At 42.2% G+C, this 13378-nt stretch overlaps 1 protein-coding gene across 2 annotated transcripts in view; it reads right to left on the bottom strand.

Annotated features, from left to right (window-relative positions):
• Positions 1-1167, bottom strand: part of PCSK5 (proprotein convertase subtilisin/kexin type 5) — a 229575-nt gene extending 228408 nt beyond the window's left edge. For both annotated transcript variants that reach the window (XM_058043218.1, XM_058043217.1), the window contains exon 1: positions 525-1167. In XM_058043218.1, the coding sequence (XP_057899201.1) occupies positions 525-722 (198 nt within the window). In that variant the 5' untranslated portion in view covers positions 723-1167. The remainder of the gene's footprint in view (positions 1-524) is intronic.
• Between the last annotated feature and the right edge of the window lie 12211 nt (positions 1168-13378).

Genomic DNA, 13378 nt, shown 5'->3' with positions numbered 1-13378 from the left:
GGGTCGGGACGCCCTCCGCGCCCAGCCGGCGGCCGCGGCTGCCACGTCCTGGCTGCCGGCGAGAGAGATCGGCGCTCGCAGCAGGACGAGCTCGTCTAGTACCAGCGCTTTTCAACTCGGAAAGGGGACACCGGAGGCTGTCCGCCGCGGAGCGCAAAGTTCAGCCGCGGCGAGGCGGCGCGCAGAGACGCGGCAGGACGCCCCCCGGCGATGCCCTCCCCCTCCCACCCCGCGGGCGGCTCCCTGGCCCGCGCCCCGTTTCACACCTGGCTTTGAAGGGGAAGGCCACGACCCCAAGCTCTCCGGCGTACCTGTCCCCGCGCATCACCTCCCGGGGCCCGCGGCGGGAAGCCGGGGCGGCTCCGCTGACCGCCCCGCGGCGGCGGCGGGGCCTGCGGCGGGGCCGTGCTCGGGCAGCGGCCGCGGGGCCGCCCGTCCCTTGCCCTCGTCGTTGTCCCTGCCCCGGCGGCGCAGGGCGGCCGCAGCGGCGGTGCCCGTTAGGAAGTAGTTGTGACTAGCGTTACCTGTCCTATATTGACGTATCCGTATTTGCTCGCTATCCTGTTGGCCTCCGGGAGCCCCCCGGTTATCCGCACAGCCCAGTGGTTGGTGTAGAGGCGCGTCCTGCAGGCGGGCAGCAGGAACCCCAGCACCAGGGTGAGCCGGCAGAGAAGGTCCCCGCCGCCTCCGCCTCCCCAGCAACAGCGGCGCTTCCAGCCCATCTTCTCCTCTGCACGCAACCCCCACAAAACTTCTCCTTCCTTCTTCCGAGGCCCTTGTCCTCCCCTCCGGGCCGCTCCGGCGGTACGTCCTCCGAAGTTAGCCCGAGGAAGAAACTAGGAAGAGCTTGGAGTAGTGCATTGAACCACCCGGGGGTTAAATGATGAGGGGCTGGGAATAGTGGTTCTGATCAGTGATTGCTGCTGTGCCCTCTTCCCGCCGCTCTCCCGGAATTAAGTAACTTGCTTGTGAGAGCTTCTCTCACTGTTCCTGAGCGCCAGCTTCCCCCTCTATCCCTAGCTACATGGGAAGTCGTCTCTCCGCGGGGAGGAGGGGTCCTTATCCCTCTCCCTACGTTTCCCTCCTCTCTGACTTCCTTCCCCCTGCCAGCGGTCTTCTGCCTCCTCTCCCGCGTCTGGCTTTTCTTCGCCTCTACTCGCTCCCTCTCTCCGGAATCCGGGAGCAGCGCGGCTGCGACGGCAGGCGATGTGTGAGTGTTGGCAGCTCGGAGCCTCAGTGCACTCCGACTCGGCCACCTCCCTCTCCCCTCCCTCCTCCTTCTCCTCCGCCTCCTCTCCCCGCCCTCGCTCCCGCAGCGCCGAAGGCCAGGGGAAATGGCAGCCGAGTCGGCGCCGGGTTGCCTCGCTCTCCGCGCTCCTGGGCCCCGGGCTACTGCTGGTCTCGTCGGCCGCCGCCCCCGAGCGCTGTCTCTGCCCCCCCGCCGGCCCCGGAGGCCGCCGCCCCGCCGGCGGGGCTGCAGCAGGCGCGGCGAGGTGCGAGGCCTGCGGCAAGGCCTCGTGTTCGGCACCGGCGGCGGCCTGCCGGCCCTGCGCCCGCGGGGCGCCCCGGGCGAGGAGGGGCCGAGGGAGAGCCCCAGCTGTTCGGGTGGGCCGGGTCTGCCCTGGCCTGCCGTTCCCAGGAGAAACTGCTCGGCTGCCAGGCAGGACAGGAACAGCCCCACTGGCTGCCTCTCCGGCAGCCACGGTGTGCCCGTTGTGTAGCTGGCTGCGCTTCACCTACATCGTCCTTTAGTGCAACCCGTCTGTCCGTGGTCACCACCTTCAACAAAGAAAACTGGGTGTCTGCTGCTTTGGCAGAGGATTGGTGTTCCAGACCCAGTCAGAGAAGACAAAAGCTCCCACTGCCTCATCCATGTCCCTGTGCAGCATTGGCACAGATCTCCTACCTGCTTCCAAAAGCAGAGCACCTCTGGGCCTAGAGAAGATGCTGCTGGTCATCAGCAGCTGTCTCAAGTTGGTGCTTGGCTGGGGTGGGAGAAAACTCGTGTCCACTCCAGCCCAAGCTTCTTGTTTAATGGTCTGTGCATTTGAGCTACCATAATAACTTTGGACTACCTGTACATCTACTTCATTTTGCCTGAACGTTATGATGATTGGTCCAACAGACCTACTGTGAGGATCTGTTGCAAGTTTTGAAGGAATTTGGATGTGAGAAGTACCATTGCAGTACACTAACGTAAATTCATGACTTTTCTCTGAGAAAAAGGTGTCAGCAAATGTGACTGACTTTGCCAGTCAGGCAGCTGTTACTCACTTTTTTGCTGAAGTATGAGAAATTACATACTTTACAGAAGGTCAAAGAATAACATGGAGTTCTATTTTTCCTCCACCAAAACGTGGAGGAAACATCTCTACTGTTACAGCAGCTGATTCCCTTGAAAATTAGAAGTAGTAAAACGCCGAAAGCTATGTTTTCCAATTCAGGTGATTCTCTGCTTTAAATTCATTAATTTTTCCCTTACACTTGGGTATTATACTGGTGATTAACATCTTCTCACATCTTTTGATAAGAGTAGAAAGGAGGAAAATGCATTCTTTACTTCCCTGTTTGTTTGACATTTCTAAGAACTTATTTGCCAGAGATTTCTTCTTCTCTGTTAGTTGTTTGGGGGGTTTTTTGTAGTTTGCATGATCATTTTCTCAGTATATTACAATGTACTGTTAAGTTCTCTTTGTACATTTAAGACATCATGGCTTGCCTTCCCTAGGATTTCACAGATGGTGGCTTACTGTTGAGTAAATGGTTCTTCTATTGAAACTGCAGTCAACACTCTCATTGGATTCAGCAGGCAGTCCTAACAGCTAATATTGTTGCTAGTATTCATAAATACACATTCCTTGAATATGACATTAAATATGCTCCAGCAATTAGCCCTCCTTATTTGTTGATTCAATGATAATTACACAAGTCAGCTCTTATCCTATATCTGGAGGGCTTAAATGATGCTTTATCATGAATATCCACCCTACAGAAGTAAATAGCAATCAATGGGTCACAAAATCTGAACCTTATGCAACCCCAGTTTGTTTTTCTGAAGATGGTAAATTAAAAATTTAATTTCTGGTCCTTTCTCAGATAATTTTACTATTGTTTTTGTTATAGATGATGGACAAAATGTGCACACTACAAAGAAAAAGCCATACTGTCATGTACTTACTTCCAACTTGTCTCACTTGATGGTGTTTTATACACAGGCACCAAAGCCACTAGTAATCAGTTGATTTGATAAATACATCGATGTCTCCAAGTATCTTTTTGTAAAGCTGCATATTATTGCATAGCATAACAAAAATGTTGTGGAAATTTTACTGTACATAAAAATAGCCTCTGGAGGAGGAGGGTAATAATCCCCAGAGGCATTTTTTTCTGTGATTATAGTCCTCTTTGCTGAGGCCACTGTGTTAGATGGCAATTATAGCTAGTGTAAGAACATTTGGACATTGGTTGTGTTGTGAAACATTTGAATATGTTTCAATATGAACTCCAGACTGCAAAGTTTTGCTAAATTCTAATTATAGCAAAATCCATAGGGACTTCACTCCTTACATCCCCTAAAAAAAAAAAAAAAAAAAAAAAAAGAAAAAAAAAAAAAAGAAAAAAGAGGTGAGAACTCCTGCCATGCCATATTCTGTTGCTTTCTGACAGAGCCAGGCAGTAAGTATAGCAGGGGATTGGAGAGGCTGAGGGAACTGGCAGCAGTGTGGGAGTTTTATTCAGTGTACCTGCTGGATATGGACTGTATGTAGCTGGTAGCTGCGCTTGCTTTTGAACTCTGTGGGAGACCTGATAGCTTGTCTGTCTGTACACCACAGGAAAAGTTTTTATCTCCTCTTGGCAAGGGCACTAATTTTCTTCACTTCATCACTATTGTCACACTGGTGCCTCTTGTTAACAGACACATACACCCCTCCACCCCCTTCTTGCCTCTCTTCTATAACAAAAGTCAGTATCTGTCTGACTGCTCAAAATGCAAATTTCCAGAGGTCTCTCTCGTCCTTTACTTATTAATACTAATCTGTGAGTCCCTCCTCTATTGTTAATCCCAAACAATAGTGATGCAGAATCTGACCTCAGTGGCTGTTCTCGCTTCTCTCCTATGTGCTCTAATTGCCTCTTGTTTTGCTGTTTTGCCTACCTAGTCCTGAAATTATTCTTTCCTTTCTAGTTCTTTCTCAGCCTGAAAATCCCTCTGGCTCACCAGCTCTGGCAGCCTTTTTACTGTGCTGTGCTTCATGTCAGCTTTCTAGCACTCCTGTATGTTTCACAGATCAGTGCTCCAGAGATGTGTTAGGCACCACAGAGTCATAATTAGGGAGGAAACCACATAGAATATATAAATTTAAGGAAAGTGGCAGCTCAGTATCTTCCAGGAAGAAGTCCTGCAAGCAGATGTGCTGGCCCCTGAAGACATTCCAGAACACAGACTATTTTAAGAATAAACTGGGAATATATGTTCATCAGCCTTTGAGAGGAAGAGTCTGGACTATAGTAGATGAAAGAAAGGAAACTCCCAAGGAGTGCAGGTTGTGTCAAGGAGATGTTTGGAGGTTGCCTTAGAAAGATGGATAGTTTTGGAATCCAAAGGAGAATTTAGATTTCCTTAGTTTCAAGCATAAACTGTTTTTACTGGTTTTTATAAACAGTACAGCTAGGTCACTTGACACCAGCCACCGTACGATCCAATTTGCTGGTACACAGTTCTTTGATCTCCAGTTTTCCATGCTTCAGGCTTGCCTCTGATTTTACGTATTAACATCAAATGCTTTTGAATAGAACTAAGTTTTGGGGTTTTTTATTTGGTTTTTAAGAAACTTCACTGTTCTCATGAAAAGCCACCTTTGTGGGTCCAAATTTTGAGTGAGAGTTTTCACCTGTACATTAGACATTTTTTTTACATTCAGCAGCCAATTAATTGAGGTTGCTCACCCCCCTCACTGAGATACCTCTCAGTGTTCCCAGTGTGTATAGGGTCTGTATACCTAACCCTGTGTGCAGTCCACAGCAAATCATGACCTCTTATTTCTCTTCCCACTTCTTGTTAGTCACTATGGGAGTGAACATGATAATTGACAGCAGACTTTATTGAACTTTCTGGGAATGCCAAGAAAGAAAGCCTTTTGTCCTGAATGTAGAGGAGATAAGAGACAGGACAGGTAAAAGTACTCAACTGGCATAAAGAAGCTGGGGTGGCACAAAAGCAATGAACAGAAGGAAGTTGGGATGGGTATTTGGCCTCTGTCAGGGTGTGCTCCAGGCCAAGCCTCAATTTTTCCCAGAGCTCAGTGTCAGAAGCTCAGTGATTCATGTAAGGGATCAAAGGGAATGATCCTTTATTTCTTGTCTGTTGGTAGTAAAGCATTTATGTCTGGATCTAGGAATAGGTGTGTGTCTGGGCTTTTCCTAGTCATTGCTAATTGGACTGATACTGCCTTATTCAGGTACGATGTGGGTTTCCTTTTAGTTTTATGAATAAGGCTGCACTGCCTATTTTTCACCCTATGAACAGAATGTCACTCTTACCTTTACATCTTTGATTGTGTTTATTGTAATTTTTTGAAAGAATGTCTCCCCCCTCATTATAGTTATTACCACACTGGCAGGCATCATTTGAAACTATGCTAGTGTTAGTTACACCATCTGAAGAAACTTGTACTGCTGCCTGTGCCAGCATACTTATTTGCCATCTTCTCATTTGTGCAAATGCATCTCTTTGGGCTTTAATCTAAACTGTCATTATTATTTTTCCTATATATTCATTTTCTCTTTTTGTTTTATTTTTTTTTTTTCAATTTTTATTTCAGAGATCTAGTTGACAGTGCCAATAGCCATACTAACTTTCCTGGTAACACACAGTGCATAGCTAGAATGAATGGCAAAGGCATAGAGAGAAAAGGATGGTGGAAGCAGGCATCTCTTTCAGCTGTCTTCAGTTCCTGACACAGCATCTTGTAACAGTGAACCCTAAGTTCTTTTCAGAAGAACTGCACATTTTCCCCCTCCAACTTCTCATTGGCTTGTAAAGTTTCAATCACAGAATCTCAAATATGTGGAAAAAAGTAAGTATAAAAATTACATTTTCAGTGTTTAGCTATGAATTTTAGCTATGGAAAATACCACAAGTCTCTTTGATATGATGTTGGAAAGTTTTGGGGATTTTTTTTTTTTCTGAAATTACTTATCTGAATGAATTGATTCATGTGGACGATGAGGCTTTTGTTCACCCAAGTTAACTGGAGTTAAAATTCCAGCTAACTTGTTCCTAAATTGTCCCCTGAGTCAGAATTGTTGTAGCTACCCTATTCTGTAAAATTCACTCAGCTGTACTGCAAGTATCTGTAGTATTTTCCTTTCCTGTCATAGTATCATAGAAACCATCAAATACTATTCTTTTCTTGTACCAATATGTTGTTGGTAGCATACAGCTGAGATAATATTCTTGCTAAAAGGATGACCAGTGGCAAGTGAGAATCCAACCCAATTTCAAAAACATAAAGAATAGTAGCTAAATGTCCTTACCTGAAGGGAAAAAAAAATTCATCTCACATGTTCTGTCATGGCCTGCTCTCATTTCATGAGCTCTGGTTGGGCTGGTTCCAGTTGTGCCCCAATCCTTCTCAGAGACTACTATAGACCCTCCACTAGTATAGCTAGTATTCTGCTTCTTTAGACTTGCAATTACCTTCTGAGTCCTTGTTCTCTTATCTTTTTTCAGGTGCTCCATGAAGCTCCTATTGTCATGATAGGTTCATGAAGTAACTAACTTCCTGATGATAATGGATTATATTTAGACTTCTTTACCCTTAGAGGAAGCAGAGGTCATGTCTTTAATCTGTAAGAAAACCTGAAGACCTTTTCCACAGGAAAATGTGTAGAAGTTATAGTTTAAGAGCATCCCTTTTAACTTGGGACTCTCCAGTCCACGCAGTATAATTCCTTTGGATTATATGCCTGCTTTTCTTTGCATGAAACTTGCTCAGTGTAATTTGTTGATCCTTGAATTGAAAAAGAGCTTATTTACTACAGCCAGTGTCTTAACAGAAGATGTGACCTGGAAGTGGTGAGTTTGTTAATGGAAAAGGAGGCTGGAAGAACATCAGCCTATTATTTAGGAAGTATGGCAGGTTTTTATACTCTGTGTCCCAGGCAAGGAACAAGTTGGGAAAGGGTATGTTAGGACATACAGCCTCTATTTCTAGGTGATTGAATAATAATTCAGTTATAATTCAGTCAGAATCTCTTCAGGGAGGTCAAGGCAAGACCTGTGGCATGGCCTTTTCTCATAAGATACCATTCAACAACTTACTTGCTCCTGAATAGTGAAGAATTTAAAGAGTTTACCAATCAGAAGAGTAGGGAAACCTCTGTGTCCTCTACCCTGTTGTGGGAGTAATTAAACCAATGCCAAGACTGCAAAAATGGAAGTTCTCTTTCATTTTCATTAGTTTTAAACAAAAATGGGAAAATATTAATTATGTTTGATACATCCTGTCGGATTTTAAGTCTGAATGGAAATGGAGAGCAGAAACATAGACACCAGAAAGAATGGCCCCTCTACAAAGACTGATACTATGAGTGGCAGGTGTTTGTTTTCAATGGGGTGATGCTGATTGCATACCTCAGAAACTCATTTTACTGTGTCAATTTACTAAGGAATTTACAATTCTGGTGCTTTTGTTAAAATTAATAGAGGAAATGCACATCTCTGCAGATGCCTCCACTCTGCCTGCTAAAGAGAGAGGTGTGCTGACAGTTTCTGTCAAGACCTCTCTGTGTCCTTTGACTTAATGCAAAGGACAGAGTAATATATTGATGACAGAGCTTTCCTTTTCCAAATTTTCTTCTTCATATACTCATACCCTTTTCTTCAATTTTCTTTTTTTCCCCACATAACTGCAATCAATCAGCCTTTCCTTCTCTGCTTGTCTTTCTGCTGCTGGAGAGATTTTTCTCTTCTCTTTTTGTCCAGCTCATCATTTTTCCCCTTCATTGTCCCCCAAGACTTCTATTCCATAGATACTACTCACACCACGTTATTCTCTGCACTTACCTCTGTTTACCATGAAAAACAAGAGCCACTGTAGCTGCAAGTTTTCATGGATAGTATTGATCATGATGGCAAGTAATACAGCATTGCTGAGAAATGCTTACTAAGGTATCATAATCTACCTGGTAGAGAACAAACTAGTGCTCCATAACTGGTAGTTCATGTTCAAAGTTCAGAATCCAACCCTAATGGTTAATGGTAACTCTGGACCAAAAGTTGCAACACTGGTGAGTCTTCAGCACAGAGATTTGTCTGTGTAAACCAGCACTGGAGGAAGTAACTGGTGAGGGAGAAGAAGGATTTGGATGTGTGTTGCTGCTCATTAATTCAGACAATTCATTTCTCCCAGAAAGTTCTGGTAATGCTATATTGTACGTAAGCTTCCTGTGTGTCCAGTTCTGCTCACCTGTGCGTTCATTGTGTGAAATGTGGTGGCTGGAGAATGATGGTAGCTCGCAAGTGAACTCTATAGCCACAAAGCTATATAGATTTGCCTAAATCATCTTAGGTTTGGGTAAATTCCTAGTTTCTTATCTACAGATAATTTTTAGATGGTCTTTTGATTGTGTTACATTGTGTTCTATTAGAAGAGTAAGAAAGAAGAGGACAGGAGAGAGAAAAGGTAAGGAATTAATTTTTTTAAAGTAATTAAAAAAAAAAGCTAGAGAAGTTTAGCCCCTGGTCCAACTTAAGACTGAAATGGATATTTTTTTAATAACTGATAAGAATACTGTGCAGCTTTACTATGAGGCTAATATAATATTTACAATCTCTTTGTGTATTAATTTGCTTGCTGTTAAATGCTCACACATTTGCGAATGATGTGATATTCACAATAAAGTACATTTTCTATGTAACTGTTTTTTTAAAATAAAGTCTTTTTGGTTTGGATTTTATTGTGAGTGATGGAAAAGACAGGTTTTGCTGTCTTTTTCTGCTCTTAGGAAGTTAAACTGGCACAGTTCATGAGGAGATTAGATTGCTCCCAGAAAATTTTCACACATTCTGGAAGAAATATAAAACACTGGTTCTAAATTACATCAAGTTCTTCTGCACACATAAACCTTTCACTCTTTCTTCCCTTCTGCATCATCCTTAGTTCTTCTTTGTCTCTTGTGTGTCTTTTCTGAGTTGATTCCTCAGTCGGATAATTCAGAGCCACATATTTGTGGTTTTAAATTTTGATTCAGCAACTGAACAACTCAAAAGCAAACAGTGCAAATGAGAACATTTGCCAATGTACTTGTTAAAAGTCTGATGCTTCTGTGACCCTTTGCACCTACATTTTTTTCTTCGTGCTGCAAAATGCTGATTATTCCATGAAACAAATATGGTGCAGAGACCTGTTTAGCGTACAGGCTGCATAGCTCTGATCGTTAACAGTTCCAAAAGACACTGCAAAAATCTTCATTAAAAGAAAAGAGCATCTGTGGAGAGCCACCCTGAATGTGATGTTTGCCTGTTGGAAAGTGAATGGATGTTTATCTGTTCTGGAGTCGCAGCTCTCAGCTTGAATATTCACTATGTAAGAATAGCATATAGTTATATGCTATAACTATGTATGTATAGCATATAGTTCATCACCACTGCCAAAATACCAGTTCATTAAGTTCCCTTAGCCTTTCATGAGCACTTCGTGAATGCAACCAAGTCATTGGTTGCAACCAATGCAACCAAGTCATTGCTCACAGATACACACACTATGAAAGTGACCTTTAAAAGCTAATTTTGAAGCTATACCTAGGAAATGAGCTCTTTAATCATCAGTTTGTTTTCTGGGAATGTGCCTTGGACATGGTCTATGTCACTCTGAGAGACAACACCTTAAAATCTGTGCTAGCTCCTCCTGAAAGATAAAGACTGAGCCTTCTAACTGGAAGGGTTGTGTTTGTACCATCAGAGAGAGGCAATACACTCTGATTTATAGCAACAGTTAGGACTTGCAGGCACAAATAGATTTTGTTACACCCTGTGCCATTTAGATTTTGTGCACATACAGATTTTGTTATACCCTGTGCCACTTTCTACTTTATCTATCCATCCATCTGTGAAGTAAACCAAATCAAAAAAGTATATAATCACTCCTAGCACTAAAATAATGAAGAAGAAATTACAATTTCTGGTAGATATTTAGTAAAAAGTAGAAGGAATTCAGTCTTGTTACTTGCACTGTGGCAGAGGAATATAGCAACAGCCAATGGACTGTGTCATGTGCTCACTTAGTCAATTTTATGATCTGAGTTGCTTGGTCAACTCCAGTTCTGGACAGTTTTCTGATCAACACCATAGCTGTATATCAATCTCTGTTGTCATCAGAAAAAAATAATCCACCTTTCCATGAATATAATAGTGAGAAGTATCTGGGTCACTGAACCAGGATGATGTGTTCCCAGCACACCTGCAGAAGGTCACTGATTCAGGTCATAACCACAGTGCTGGCTGTCTCTGGAGTGGGTCCAAATGTATTAATTCCTAATTCAGAGTCTTTGGATGCACGGACACATTTTGTTAACACTGCTGCAAGATGGTCTCAAGATGACGAAGGTGGTGCAAGCATTTCTGAATAATATTTTTACTGTTGCCTCAAGTACAGGAAATGATGCTTGAATACTGCTGTAAGCATTAGGAAAACAATAATTCCTTCTCCAACAGAACATGCTTTGTTTAGCATCAGGAATCCACAGGTGAGGACATAACAGAAAACATAAACAGAGGAAACAATATAACAGAACCGGCAAGCTTTTCATCTCTTAATGTCATATGGAGATGCTGTGGGGATGAGAAGTTAACACATGGATGCCAGCTGTAGCAACTAAATGTCTCAAGGAAACTTGTTCTTAGTTAATGAAATCCATTTGCAAGTGACCTAATAAAACTCAGAAGAGATTACCAGATTTATTCTTGGAAAGGAAAGAAAGTGAAACTCAGAGGCCGACAGATTCTAAACATGATGAAAATGTGACTGTTAATTCAGATTTTAATCTCCAGATGTTCAAATAAGTTTTTTGCTTTTTGGGGTTTTTTGAGATAACAAGTTGCATAATATGTTGGAAAATTACCTGTAAAAGTACATAAAACAAACTCAGAAAAAATCAGAAAACAGTTATATTCAGAAACAGGTCTGGATGTTCTGTGAAAAACTGACATTATCTGAGAAGAATTCTGGCTTTACCATGAACTCATTTTTAGGAAAACTAGACTGCTATGCTGCCCCTGGAGCAACCAGGAAATGGTGACTTACAGAAGGAGATTACTATACTGGGTCTAAACTAACTGAGTATATAGTACCTCAATGCAACAATGCAGCTAAATCTAAGACATATTTGATGTGTGGTATTGCATTTCTCCTTGTCCTTTTCCTCCTGTCTGCATTAGGAGACCGTGGAAATAACAAGGGGTGACTTGAGGTTATCTTGTAACCTGCGAGCCACCTCTCATGCCCATCACACTTGCCTATGTGAAACTCTGTATTGCAAACATAATTAAAATTTTCCTTGTGCTGCAGACCTTGTTTATTGTAACACTGGAAGTTCCATGCAACTATTATTTTGTTTGCCTGAGTAAAAAGAAGGTACAAATAGATGAAGAGCATCTTGTGCTTTAGACATGACAAGTCAAAAGCTTACCCTGCCCTTTTAAAATGTTCATGGTAAACTAATGTCCTTCATTGGCTGCCAAAGTAGCAAAAATGCTTAAATTCTTTGAAAACTAACTAGAGCAGTGTCATTATTCTATGTGTTTCACATGTGATTTTACTATTGATCATTTGATCATTAAAAAAAAAAAAACTCAAGATTTTAACTCAAACTTTTAGGAGGTCCTTAATGTAATGAGTCTCATTAGTGTCAAACGGTTTGATCAGGGATCTGACTAAAAGCCATTTGACATTAGTGAGAGTAATTATATTAAAGGCCATTAAAACCAGTGCCATATACAAATGCAGGGCAAGTTAAGAAAGCCTATGCATGTGTCTCTGTATGTGTGTATGTGTGTGAGTGTGTGTGTGTGTGTGTGTGTGTGTGTAATGTATTTGTCAGTAAATTCAGTCCTATTCATGCAGTTGTTCTGCATAGCTTACAAAATAGGAAGATATGGAGACATACAGAGGAGAGTTTGCTGCTCACCTTTATACCCCACTGATTTTACTGAAAACCTCCTTAATTTTTCCCTGGCATTATCTTATACTAGTTCCAAATTCTCTCAAAAGACAGCTGCAGGTTCTCAAGTTGTTAAGATGTAAAACTGTCAATATTATGTATTTCTTACTACATTCTCAGCAGGAGAGTGAGTAGTGAAATTTGAGCCTTCTTGAATCTGTTTCTTCCAGCAAGACAATACAAAAGGGCTGATTGTGCTGGAGGTTCTGAGAACGTGAGTGCAGCAGCTCATTGTTAGAACTTCATATATATAATATTCATTTCACTTTGGATGGGGTTGTATCCCCTGTGTGTGAGCTATGTAGGCAGCAGGACAGAGGAGATAAAAGGCTGCATAACATGCACACCCATGTTAGGTATATTTTTGCGCCTCAAGAACTAACAAATAATAGAACCTATCCTGTTTATTCTCATAAATACCTTCACCTGATGTCTACAGAAAATTTACACAAATGTAAAAGGGAAATTTTTCAAAGTTCTGCTCTTATTATATGGAATTGTTGTCTCAAATGTTTTGCAACTGATGCATAATGTTTGTGGCTAATTGAGTTCTGCCATGCAGCCAAGTGGTTCAAATGGATTGTAAAATATATGTGCCATCAGATTTAAGTTTAGGTGTATTTGAAAGTTTGGATGCAATTATAAAATGCAATTGATATGCCAACAATTATTTGTCTTTTTACAGCACAATCTTTTTAGGTGTGGTCAATTTTCTGACTCCATTTTTTTAGTGTGCTAGAAAATGTGTCAGAGTTACTTACTTGTTTGTAAAGTTATCTGTATAATATTCAAGCCTGGACATTATGCTAGTGCTTGCCTCACAGGCAGTATGAGATCTTTTCTTAAAGAAATTCTGAAAAAAATGGAAATAAGTAATGTTATGGTCTCTTAATTTTCTTCTTAATTATTTGAGGACAACATCCAGCCTTGTAAGGTATTTTTATGGTTTTGGTTTGGTTCTTTGGTTTTTGGGTTGTTTTGGAGATACAGGAGCAGAATTGTGCTTGTGACTTTGCCGTGCAGGATTGCAGTTTTTTAAAATTTGTTTACACTGCTCTTTGAAGATCAGGATCTCACATGCATAGAGGTATCTGGTGTGCCTGTGGATACACTTGTGACAGGTGCTCTGTAAGCTTATATTGTGCTGCATGGCTTA

Source organism: Melospiza georgiana, chromosome Z, assembly GCF_028018845.1.
Source record: "Melospiza georgiana isolate bMelGeo1 chromosome Z, bMelGeo1.pri, whole genome shotgun sequence".
NCBI classification, from domain to species: Eukaryota; Metazoa; Chordata; class Aves; order Passeriformes; family Passerellidae; genus Melospiza; species Melospiza georgiana.
This window is presented reverse-complemented; position numbering and strand designations above follow the sequence as displayed.